General features: G+C 39.5%; 1 protein-coding gene across 1 annotated transcript; it reads left to right on the top strand.

Annotated features, from left to right (window-relative positions):
- The first annotated feature begins 5,646 nt into the window (after window positions 1-5,646).
- Window positions 5,647-6,582, top strand: LOC138420754 (olfactory receptor 5AL1-like). Its single transcript, XM_069554185.1, has one exon. It carries the CDS (start codon window positions 5,647-5,649, stop codon window positions 6,580-6,582), a length of 936 nt encoding a protein of 311 aa, XP_069410286.1.
- Window positions 6,583-12,147: the final 5,565 nt, after the last annotated feature.

The following is a 12,147-nucleotide window of genomic DNA, read 5'->3' as shown; positions in this document are numbered from 1 at the left end:
GTCCTTAGCTTGTGCATGGGCCCAGCATAATTGTGCAAAAACGTCAGCTGACAAACTTGGGCTTTCGTCCTGCCTCCAAAAGAAGACTTTCAGACATTGCTTGGATTATTTACTGCCCTTTCTTTGTCTGTTAACCATGCTTATACTACTGAGACTTTCGGAAAAGAGTTAGGGAAAGAACAAAGAAAATTATGCAAAGGGTTTACAAAAAAACTTTACTTATACTCCCATTCCTTAGGACAAATGTCAAACCAAGTCAAGAAAATCAATGTTTGTGTCTAATCATACAATTGTTGACTGGGGACCCAATGGTATGTGGTTATCTGCCTGCTCAGAGGATATTAACAACACTGTGTGTGATATGGAAGGTCACTGACACTACGATGGAACATTACTATGACAAAGGACTTCTTGAGTGGCTTGACCATGGATTAGCCCCACCTCGTCCTAGGATCATCCTTGATAAACAGAGTGGGCCTGAACAATGGGCTATTTGGAAACTTGCTGTGAGCACCAGAGCACAGAAGAACTTGGAACTTGGACCGGACATTTCATAGGCACCAGTCGTGGCCTGTGTCCCACTTCCTTTTGTTATAGCCATAGAAAATTTACAATTTAATAAGACTTTTACGTTCTGTAACTTGTATTAATTGCAAACTATATACTTGTATTAATTCCTCTGTTTCTTTAAGCTACTCAATTTTGTGTTATTCCTGTTCAATTCAATCATAGTGCCTACAACTGGGAACAAATCAAATTTCATTTACAAAATATACATGATAATACCTCTCTGAATGTACAATTACTGTAAAAAAATCTTTAAAACTTTTTCTAAAAATCTGCCCTCTTCCCCTAATTTGGAAACTTTAGCTGAACAAATTACCTGGGCTAGACCCACGAAGATGGTTTCAAAGTATTGGGTCTGGAACTATAACTTTGGTGATTGTCTTGATAATTATATTTGTTGTTTACCGTCACCTTTCTATAAGGTTGGTTAATACTAACCAAACTCATTTGGTCAAGACCTTTTTTTTACAAATATAATAAAATAGGGGGAACTCTCTAGGAAGCATTTAACAGGAGGCTTCCTGTGTGCTGTTTTGGATCTGTCAGGAATTAATTGTTTGCTAAGCTGCTACTGCTAAGTCACTTCAGTCGTGTCCAACTCTGTGCGACCCCATAGAGGGCAGCCCACCAGTCTCCCCAAGAATTCTCTGCTCCTTATTAATTCTTGAATAGTCAGGAATTAAGGGGAGAGGCAAGCCTCTCCTGGGGGCTGAAGAATCCAGGCATTTCCTTCATTAGTTTTTCTATACAGTGATAAGTACCCTCTTCCTTCTTGTGAACCATATGGTAAAAGTGATTGTTTAGAACTCTCTCTCTCTCTTTAATATGGATTGCCTATGTTTTGTAAGTCTGGAATTTTAATCTTTATCTTTGTTGAGAATAACTACCTTATAAGACAGTATATATACTCACACCATGTTGATTAAAACACCTTTGCTTCATCAAAAAGAAAATAAATAAATACATAAAACAAGCTTCTGACTAAGGCTCCCTGGATACGAGCATCTGCTTGAGGATGGGTGGGCCCTCTCTAACTCTGCAGACAGGGCAGCTTCAGGAGGCTGGTCATGCTCAGGGCTGGTTGTTGGTTGTGGGCTCCGAGTATTGCCATTCCTCAACCTGGGTGTCATTCCTTCTTCCCATGGCAGACCACTAGTGAACCAGCGTGTGCTGGGCATGGCCTGGGAGATTCCAGCTGACAAGCTGACAGACTCTGTGCCGGGACATGGTCAGATATTGTCCAGGCTCACTTCACAGACTCCTGGTACAGGCTCCTGAGGGACTCATGTCAGGACGCTGAGTCCACTGGCTGTGCCTGCTCACCAGAAAGGCCTGGAGCAGCCTAAGGGCACATCCTCTTGGGTGCCTTTGTCCAAACCTCAGTCAACTCCCTTTGTTTTATTGCACAAATAATCTTACCCTATATCACAGAAAGAGTCTTCCTTATTTGGGACAGAAAAAGATGTATCCAAATGCATGATTATAAAATTCATCTCTGATATCACAGGACGGGGAGCCTGATGAAAAAAAAGAGGTGTGGAGAGCAGTGTCTAAGTCTGTCTTTTGCTGCTTGACCAGTTACAGCTCTCCAGCCTCACCACTTTGTGTCCTTGTAGTCCATAACTGGAGTAAGGAACCCACTGCTCCTTCCTTTGCAGAAGATTCAAACCCTGCAAGTCTTTTCTTGCACATGGGAACCCTCACTCAGTCCAACTCACTCATCACAATAAAAAACTTCAAGCCCCGTAACCATTACTGGCTCCTCCTAGCCATATTTTCAGGTCAGATTGGGACTTCACCCTCCTTTCCCTAGAAAGCCCCATTATGTGAACAAAACTCTTAATGTCTTTTCTGCTTAGACATGTGGTATCATCCGGCTCTACATCTAAAGCAAGTCGTGAATGGAGTGGTCCATATAGTTTTGTGAAATGTCAATTGACCTATGATTGGTGTGTTTTGTCTTCTAAATACTGAAGAGAAATAAATGAATATTATTTTAATCTTTGCAGCTGAATGGAAATGTCAATCATAATGTCGATTTGAACATTAATCTCAGAAGTTACTTATTGGGAAAGTCGTTTTTATCCAATGGTTTCCAAAAACGAAATACAAGGCCCATAGATGTCACATTTAATTTAAATAAACTTATAATTTTAATAGAAAGCCATTGTGACAGACTTCAGAACAAGTAATCACAGCAGACATAGCAGCTAATCGAGCTGTTATCCCAAGAGAGATCATTAAAATTTTCCTTTACTCTGGATTCTTTAACTAAACATAGCTGAAAAAGTGACCTACCGTTTCAAGGGAAACAGTTTTTTCCCGGTTACTAGACATTAAATAATTATGTTCTTGTATGTATAATTATATTGTCTTTCAGTGTTTGTTAAAAAGAACGTAGTACAGAAAGAAATCTCCCTGAGGGACTACATACACAAAATACAAAGTTGTCTCCTAAATACCCAGGTAATTTAAAATGTTACTGGCCTCACAAAGATTCTTTTCAGGTACACTGAACTATTTAGAGGTTTGTTGTTGAATTGAATGATGACATGTTGAATATTGAAAGGCATCAGGTAGTAGAAAAATGTGCTCAATCCCGTTTTTGGGGGAAACAATTTGGACATACAAAAATATATCTTTTATCCATTTAATCATTTAAGGATAATTATTGGCCATCTTCTGTATACTAGGTACAGTTGGAGGTAATGATTAAATTGAATATAAGATAGAAATATCATTGCTTGCCAAAAGGAGTTGAAGCTTAGGATGTGCTATAGACATATCAATGGCTGTCTTCAATATAGTGTGGTTTAAGCATTATGAAGGAATTAGTGGCTGCAAAAATGTGTATAAGAGGGGGACTTAAGCTGCTTTGAAATCCTCTAAGAGGAAATGATTCAATAGAATAGAGAAAACTAAGCAGAAGGATAATCAGGCAGATAAAAAGAATGATGGCAGAAGAAAAGCGTTCTAGGAAGAGAATAGAGCATGTGTAAGATTTTGTCTCCTACTTAAATATATAGAGCAATTTGGAATACCTGTGACATAAAAACTAGATAAAAAATGTTTCAGGAGGCACCTGGTCTGAGATGCAGAAATGAAGTTTTCAAGAGCTATGTTAGAAAGAGCTTGAAATTTATCCAAATGGCAATGGGGAGATACTGAAGGATTTCATCAGGACAAAATGAGAATAAAGTTTCTGTAAAATTTCATATAAGCTGATAATTGAGGAACAGAGAACAATGACTGACTGGGGACAAGACTAAAAGTTAGGTTTCATTTGCAAAAGAAAAATAAACAAAGCATCATTGTGCTTGGACCAATAAAGCAATAAATATGAGCAGATTTGAAAATTGTGTAAGGGATAAACTGTTAGTGTTGTCATTGTTTAGTCACTCAGTCATGTTCGACTCATTGGAGTAGCCCCAAAGTGGAAACTGACACATTTTACTTTCTTGGGCTCCAAAATCACTGTGGATGGTGACTGCAGCCTTGAAATTAAAAGATGCTTGCTTCTTGGAAGAAAAGCTATGACAGATCTAGGCAGCATATTAAAAAGCTGAGACATCACTTTGTTGACAAAGGTCTGTATAGTCAAAGCTATCATTTTTTCCAATAGTCATGTATAAATGTGAGAGTTGGACCATAAAGAAGGCTGCGTTGTGCTGAAGAAGACTCTTGAGAGTCCCTTAGACTGCAAGATCAAGCCAGTCAATCCTAAAGGAAATCAACCCTGAATATTCACTGGAAGGACTGATGCTGAAGTTGAAGCTGCAATACTCCGGCCACCTGATGTGAAGAGTAGACGCATTGATAAAGACCCTGGTGCTGGGAAAGATTGAGGACAAGAGGAGAAGTTGAGATGGGATGAGATGTTTGGATGGCATCAATGACTCAAAGGACATGAATTTGAGCAAACTCTGGGAGATAGTGAAGGACAGGGATGCCTGGCATGTTGCAGTCCATGGGGTCACAAAAATTCAGACACAACTTAGCGACTGAAAATAGTTACAAATATATTTGAGAAATTGGGGACAGATACCTGTTCCAATAAGTTTGGTTGAAAATTGGTGATGGGAACAGAAAGAGAAAGGAATAACCAAGATAAGTTTTCAAGGGGATGTCAATCCAAATTTAACACGGGAGGAGTTCTCATGTTTATTTTGTCGTGTTTTAAGGAGTATGTGAAGTAACCTGAGACGATACAGTGATAAAGGAAAATCATGTTAACTTATCCTCTGCCCTGTTAAGAAAGGATGGGAACAAATTCAGTTGTACCAGTTTTTGAGCACTGAGAATCCACCTTGGGTCTGTATCAATCTTCCGTGAAATGAGGTTTTTCTAAATGCTGTCCAAATGCTATTCACTTGGGACAATTTGATACTTCAAGATAGAGCTTAAAAACATATCTTAATTATTTGAAAACATTCTACAATCTGGAAAATTGTTCACTGGTGTGTATTTTCCGAAAAGATAGCCATAGAATTTCAGAATGCAGTTTTCCTCAATATCAGTATTATGTATGTATTGAAAAAATAGAATATGAAGATCAGCAAAATGAAGAAAATGTTAATATTATACCAAACTGTTAGTAAAGATACATACTGTTAGTATTTTGATTTTTGACTTATGCTTTCCATGCTTGATTTTGCTAACTTTTTAATATTCTAATGAAATGATAAAATGAGTTCTGTGAAAGAAATTTACAACTTAAGAAATTATGTTTATGTATTTGCTATCAAAGCAACTTTATATCCTGAATGTTTTTTTTTCCTTTAAAGAAAAGTACAACACAGCCTTTGCTATTGTATTGTCTAGAAAATTTTAGTTGAAATTCTCCCTTTCTTCTTTTACAGCTTCTTAGTGGAATTTCCGCCTAGACCAATATTTTCTACAGTAAATTCACAAGTAAATTTATACATAATTCAGAGTCCTTATCAAGATTCTACTTTAACTGAATTTAGCATAACATCCTGGAGAGCCAGGGATACCTTCTCACACTTAATCATTCCTTACAGAGTCAAGATTATTCAGAGTGTGTGCTCTGGTGGAATTTACTGGAGAATCATTTATTTCATGGCAGAAAGCAATCATTCAGCAGTTACTGAGTTCATCCTCTTGGGCCTCACAGATAACCCAGAGCTTCAGCTAATTTTCTTTTGTGTTTTATTGTTGATCTACTTGATTACTGCCTTGGGTAATCTTGGTTTGATTGTACTAATACAAATGAGTCCTCAACTTCACACACCCATGTATTTTTTCCTCTGTCATCTGGCTTTTGTGGGTTTTTACGGTTCCTCCACCATCACACCAAACACCCTTGTAAACACTTTTCGTGAAATTAAAAGCATGTCACTTTATGCATGTGCCGCTCAAGTGTGTGGCTTTATTACATTTTCAGTTTGGGAATTATTGATGCTGTCTGTCATGGCTTATGATCGGTACGTGGCCATAGGCTACCCTTTACTCTATGTAGTTCTTATGCCTAGGAAACTCTGCATCCAAATGGTCACTAGCTCTTATATTTATGGATTCCTGGTGGGATTCATACAAGCAGTGGCTACATTCCACATGGTTTTCTGTGGCCCTAATGTGATCAACCAGTTCTACTGTGATGATGTTCCCTTGATTGCTCTGGCCTGCTCTGATACGCGAGTCAAAGAGCTAATGTTATTAGCGATTGCAGGATTCAATGTCTTCTGTTCTCTTCTCATTGTTCTCATATCCTATGCATTCATCGTCTTTGCCATCATAAGGATCCATTCTGCTACAGGGAGACAGAAAGCCTTTTCTACCTGCGCCTCACACCTGTTTTCTATTACTATGTATTATGGGACCCTGAGTTTTATGTACCTGCAGCCCAAGTCAAGCCACTCACTAGATAAAGACAAATTTGCCTCAGTTTTCTATACTGTGGTGATTCCTATGCTAAACCCACTGATCTACAGCTTGAGGAATTGGGAGGTAAAAAATGCTTTGAGAAAAATTATTGAAAAGATGTATTTGAATTAAAAATAAGAATTGTGTTGTTACTAAAGATATGCTGCGCATAGATTTCAGTTCAGTTCAGTAGCTCAGTCATGTCCAACTCTGTGCGACCCCATGAACTGCAGCACGCCAGGCCTCCCTGTCTATCACCAACTCCCAGAGTCCACCCAAACTCATGCCCATTGAGTCAGTGATGCCATCCAACCATCTCATCCTCTGTCTCCCTTCTCCTCCTGCCCCCAATTCCTCCCAACATCAGGGTCTTTTCAAACGAGTCAGCTCTTTGCATCAGGTGACCAGAGTATTGGAGTTTCAGCTTTAGCATCAGTCCCTCCAATAAACACCCGGGACTGATCTCCTTCAGAATGGACTGGTTGGATCTCCTTGCAGTTCATGGGACGCTCAAGATTCTTCTCCAAAACCACAGTTCAAAAGCATCAATTCTTCAGTGCTCAGCTTTCTTCACAGTCCAACTCTCACATCCATACATGACCACAGGAAAAACCATAGCCTTGACTAGATGGTCCTTAGTCAGCAAAGTAATCTCTCTGCTTTTAAATATGTTGTCTAGGTTGGTCATAACTTTTCTTCCAAGGAGTAAGCATCTTTTAATTTCATGGCTGCAGTGACCATCTGCAGTGATTTTGGAGCCCCCCAAAATAAACTCTGACACTGTTTCCATTGTTTCCCCATCTATTTGCCATGAAGTGATGGGACCAGATGCCATGATCTTAGTTTTCTGAATGTTGAGCTTTAAGCCAACCTTTTCACTCTCCTCTTTCACTTTCATCAAGAGACTCTTTAGTTCTTCTTCACTTTCTACCATAAGGGTACAGACTAAGGGTATTTTAAATCAATGCTTGTACAATGATTCAATATCAGTAGGCAGAGGAGACTTTGTCCTTTGTAACTCAGTTTGTTTATGTCTTATTTCCTCCTTCAAAAAAAGATATTTTCCTATTTTGACTTGCACGTAGCAGATATCTCAGAAATATTTTAATGGTCAGATTCTAAAAATGAGATAGAAACTATCCATTCTCTTTGAACATAAAATGCTTTGTCAATAGAGATGAAAAATAAAGCACTTTAAAACCATAATTTTGTCTCATTTCTCTCTAATATTGAGGATTTTAGTCTATCTTGAGAGACACGAGCTATGCAAATAGTATAAACACTATGTAAATTTTTCCCTCCATGTTGAACCAAAGTTAAATATAATATGATGCTTGGTTAAAGTGTTTTGGTTTTAAAATGTCTGTAAAATGAACTTATTATTATCTTTGCAGTGCTATATTTATATGGTTGGGCATATTTTGAAAGGCTTTATTTGTTAGAGAAGTTTTATATTTACAACAAAATTGAGAGGGAGATGGAGATCTTTGGTCTTATGTCCCTTTCTGTCAAAGATGCATAACCTCCCAGTTATCAAGACCACTCACCAAAATGGTGCACTTGTTACAATAGATGAATATTCATTGATGTATCTTAATCACACAATGTCCATAATTTACATTAGGTATCACTCTAGGTATTGTGCATTCTGTGATTCTGGTCAAATGTGTAATGACTTAATCCCTCATTGCACTACTGAACAGAGTATTTTCACTGCTCTATTTTCGAACTTGACATGAAACAACAGACTGGTTCCAAACAGGAAAAGGAGTGCGTCAAGGCTGTATATTGTCACCCTGCTTATTTAACCTATATGCAGTGTACATCATGAGAAACGCTGGGCTGGAAGAAGCGCAAGCTGGAATCAAGATTCCCAGGAGAAATATCAATAACCACAGATATGCAGATGACACCACACTTATGGCAGAAAGTAAAGAGGAACTAAAAAGCCTCTTGATGAAAGTGAAAGTGGAGAGTGAAAAAGCTGGCTTAAAGCTCAACATTCAGAAAATGAAGATCATGACATCCAGTCCCATCACTTCATGGGATATAGATGGGGAAAGAGTGGAAACAGTGTCAGACTTTATTTTTTGGGGCTCCAAAATCACTGCAGATGGTGACTGCAGCCATGAAATTAAAAGATGCTTACTCCTTGGAAGAAAAGTTATGACCAACCTAGATAGCATATTTAAAATCAGAGACATCACTTTGCCGACTAAGGTCCGGCTAGTCAAGGCTATGGTTTTTCCTGTGGTCATGTATGGATGTGAGAGTTGGACGATGAAGAAAGCTGAGAGCCGAAGAATTGATGCTTTTAAACTGTGGTGTTGGAGAAGACTCTCGAGAGTCCCTTGGACTGCAAGGAGATCCAACCAGTCCATCCTGAAGGAGATCAGCCCTAGGATTTCTTTGGAAGGAATGATGCTAAAGCTGAAACTCCAGTACTTTGGCCACCTCATGCGAAGAGTTGACTCATTGGAAAAGACTCTGATGCTGGTAGGGATTGGGGACAAGAGGAGAAGGGGACGACAGAGGATGAGATGGCTGGATGGCATCACTGACTAGAAGGATATGAGTCTGAGTGAACTCCAGGAGTTGGTGATGGACAGGGAGGCCTGGTGTGCTGCGATTCATGTGGTGGCAAACAGTCGGACACGACTGAGCGACTGAACTGAACTGAAGAATTCTCTGCTCTGTCTATTCATCTCATCCCCACTGCCCTCATCCATGGCAAACATGGATTTTCTGATCATCTCTGATGTTTTGCCTTTTCCAAAATGTCATAGAGTTGTAACTATATAGTATGTAGCTTTCTCTGGTTGTCTTTTTTCACTTAATAACGTGCATTTAAGTTTTCTTTGTGTCTTTTCAGAGCTAATAGCTCATTTCTTTTTAGCTTTGAATAAGATTCCTTTGTCTGGATGTACCACAATTTATCTGTTCACCTACTGAAGGACATCTTGGTTACTTCAAAATTTTAACAATTATGAATAAATTATACATAAATATCTTTATGCATATTTTTATGTAGATGCATGTTTTCAAATCATTTGGATACATTGTTTATTTGTATGGTAAAAAATGTGTTTATTTTTGTATGAAACACACAAACTCTCCTGGTTGAACATTTTAACATGATCATTTAAGCATTGTCCCTTTTATGTTCAGCCTACACTTTAGCTCCACTGATTACTTCTGGGTGCAGTGACATAAATTTTATTCTGCATGATTACTGAGAAATTAATTGCCCCATCTTTGTTAATTTATATGAATAGTTTGTGCAGTCTCTCACCAGCAGTGGCATTATCACTGGGCACAGAAGTTCTAAAGATGCCATATGAATTCCTGTGTTTCATATATATTTTTCCTGGCTCTATTGTGCGTGGCTACCCCTTATTTCTTAAGTAAATCTGAGTTGATCACCTTAACTGGCTCACTAAGTCCTTCCTTGTCTGCCATCCTGTTGGTGTGAAGTAGTCAAAGATTCCAGTCTCTTAAAACACAAATTGAGCTGCTAGTGCAAATATTTGCCCTCTGGGATTCTCATCCTACAATCCAGTGAGCCTAATATGATAGGAATGAATAGGAGACATAAAATCAGAAAATTGGCCACAGGATGTAATGAAGAGAAGCATCCATTCTATTAGCACGTCTTTGTTCTCAGACCCATGATCGCATACTGTGAGGGACACTATAACTTACGTTCTCATCGATTCGTTACCTACGGTGTATCATGGAGGACAGTGCACCAATGCGGTCAAATCATTTTCTGAGCTGGTGACTTAGCTGTGTGGTCAGCTTGCCATTCATAAGTCCAATCAAGCCAACTGAGTCTCGACAAGGGATAATCGGTTAAGACCGTTCATTATGTGCCATGGCCATGTCAAACTTTCACTGCTGTAGAGTGAGTGTATTTCTTCTGAGGGAATATTGTATGGCTTATTATTTAAAGAAAAAAATGCCCTTTAAGCTATTGCAAGATGACATATCCTAGGATAATGGGTCTTGGGAAGAAATATTCCTTTTCAACATATTGAATTCAGTGAGGACGGACTGCTGTCCTGTCCAACATTCAAGGAGTCTGATATAACTGTTGTATCATGTGTTTCTGATTTTTATCTCAAAAGAGGGGTGCCACACTCAGGCCTTGGCATAGGTCTCTGCTTCTAACAGATTGGGCACTCAGCATTGGCAGCAGTAGGAAGGAGCTGTGTTTTCGGGAACATACGTGGTCTTCATTCCTGACACTGGCTATGCTGTCCATGGTGTTCATGGGGCTGTGAGGGGAAGGGAAGGTGGCGCTTATGCCTGCAATGGGTTTTCCAATCCTTCTTATCAGCGCAGACCTCTTCTGCAGTAGTTACTCCTCGCTGTTTAGTCTCTAAGCCATGTTCTCTTCTTTGTGGCCCCACAGACTGTAGCCCACCAGGCTCCTCTGTCCATGGGATTTCCCAGGCAAGAATACTGCAGTGGGTTGCTATTTCCTTCTCCAGGGGATCTTCCTGATCCAAGGATCAAACTCTTGTCTCCTGCTTAGCAAGCAGACTCTACCACTGAGCCACCTGGGAAGCCCAGTGACTCCTTAGTAGTTAAAAAAATAATAATAAAAATTAAATCGGCATGCTTTGTGCCTTTCACAAGTTCATCTAAAGTCCTCTTCTTCAAATGCTGTTCTCGGACACTTAATAGCCTCAGTCCCATAAGCAAGTGTCCGGGGCTACTTATCACCATCTATGGGTCAGAGAGTGGCCATGACCTTCAGGCCACACTCTCACTGTTTGGAACAGAAGACCATGTTCTACCCGCTGAGATGAACTCCTCTCACCGCTATCATTCAGGATCACCTCTGTTTCCTACATGGTGTAAAAGCCCTTCTTTGCACTTGGCTCAAATCTTATTTCCGTGTGTGCTCAGTCATGTCAGACTCTGTGGCTCCTTGGACTGTAGCCTGCCAGGCTCTTCTGTTAGTGGAATTTTCCAGTGGGTTGTCATTTTCTACTCCAAGAAATCTTCCCGATCTAGGAACTGAACCCCCATCTCTTGCATCTCTTGCACTGGCAGGCAGATTCGCTACCACTGTTGCCACTCCAGTCTTATTTGGAACCTTTTCCTTGGACCCTCTTAAGGTCCAAATATTATTTGGGACCTCTTAATTTGAAACTCCTAGCTTATTAAACTATAGCATGAACTGTGTGGGGGTCTGTGTGGCAAAGATAGGCAATATAAACAATTTGTTACTAAAATCTCAACCTAATTTAACCGGGTTGTAAGCAAATGACTTCCAATTGATGGATTTCTACTGGGCTGGACCGAAATTTGAGTTGGTGGATCCTGTAATACCCAGCACAGAATAAGCAGCAGATGCTGAATATTTACTTGCTGTCTCATCATCTGGCACTTAGTTTCTGCTGGGGTGTGCTAGAACACAGAAAACCATTTTATTTCTTCATCAGTAGGTCTGGCTTTTCTCCAGGGCCTGTGCAGTAATGCTGATTTCAGTTTTCCAGAGACTCAAACATCAGTCTTTTCCAACCCAGATATTTCCAACATCTTTGGATTATTTGCAGAAGATACTCTTTCTGAGATTAAATCAAATCTGGTAGTCTTTAGAAATATCCAACATGTAGCTGAGAGCTATCATCCCTGTGACCTGCCTTATTCAATAGAATGCTTAAAAGTGTACAACTTCCAAGGCTA

This window comes from Ovis canadensis, chromosome 15 (assembly GCF_042477335.2).
Source record: "Ovis canadensis isolate MfBH-ARS-UI-01 breed Bighorn chromosome 15, ARS-UI_OviCan_v2, whole genome shotgun sequence".
Classification (NCBI taxonomy): domain Eukaryota; kingdom Metazoa; phylum Chordata; class Mammalia; order Artiodactyla; family Bovidae; genus Ovis; species Ovis canadensis.
This window is presented reverse-complemented; position numbering and strand designations above follow the sequence as displayed.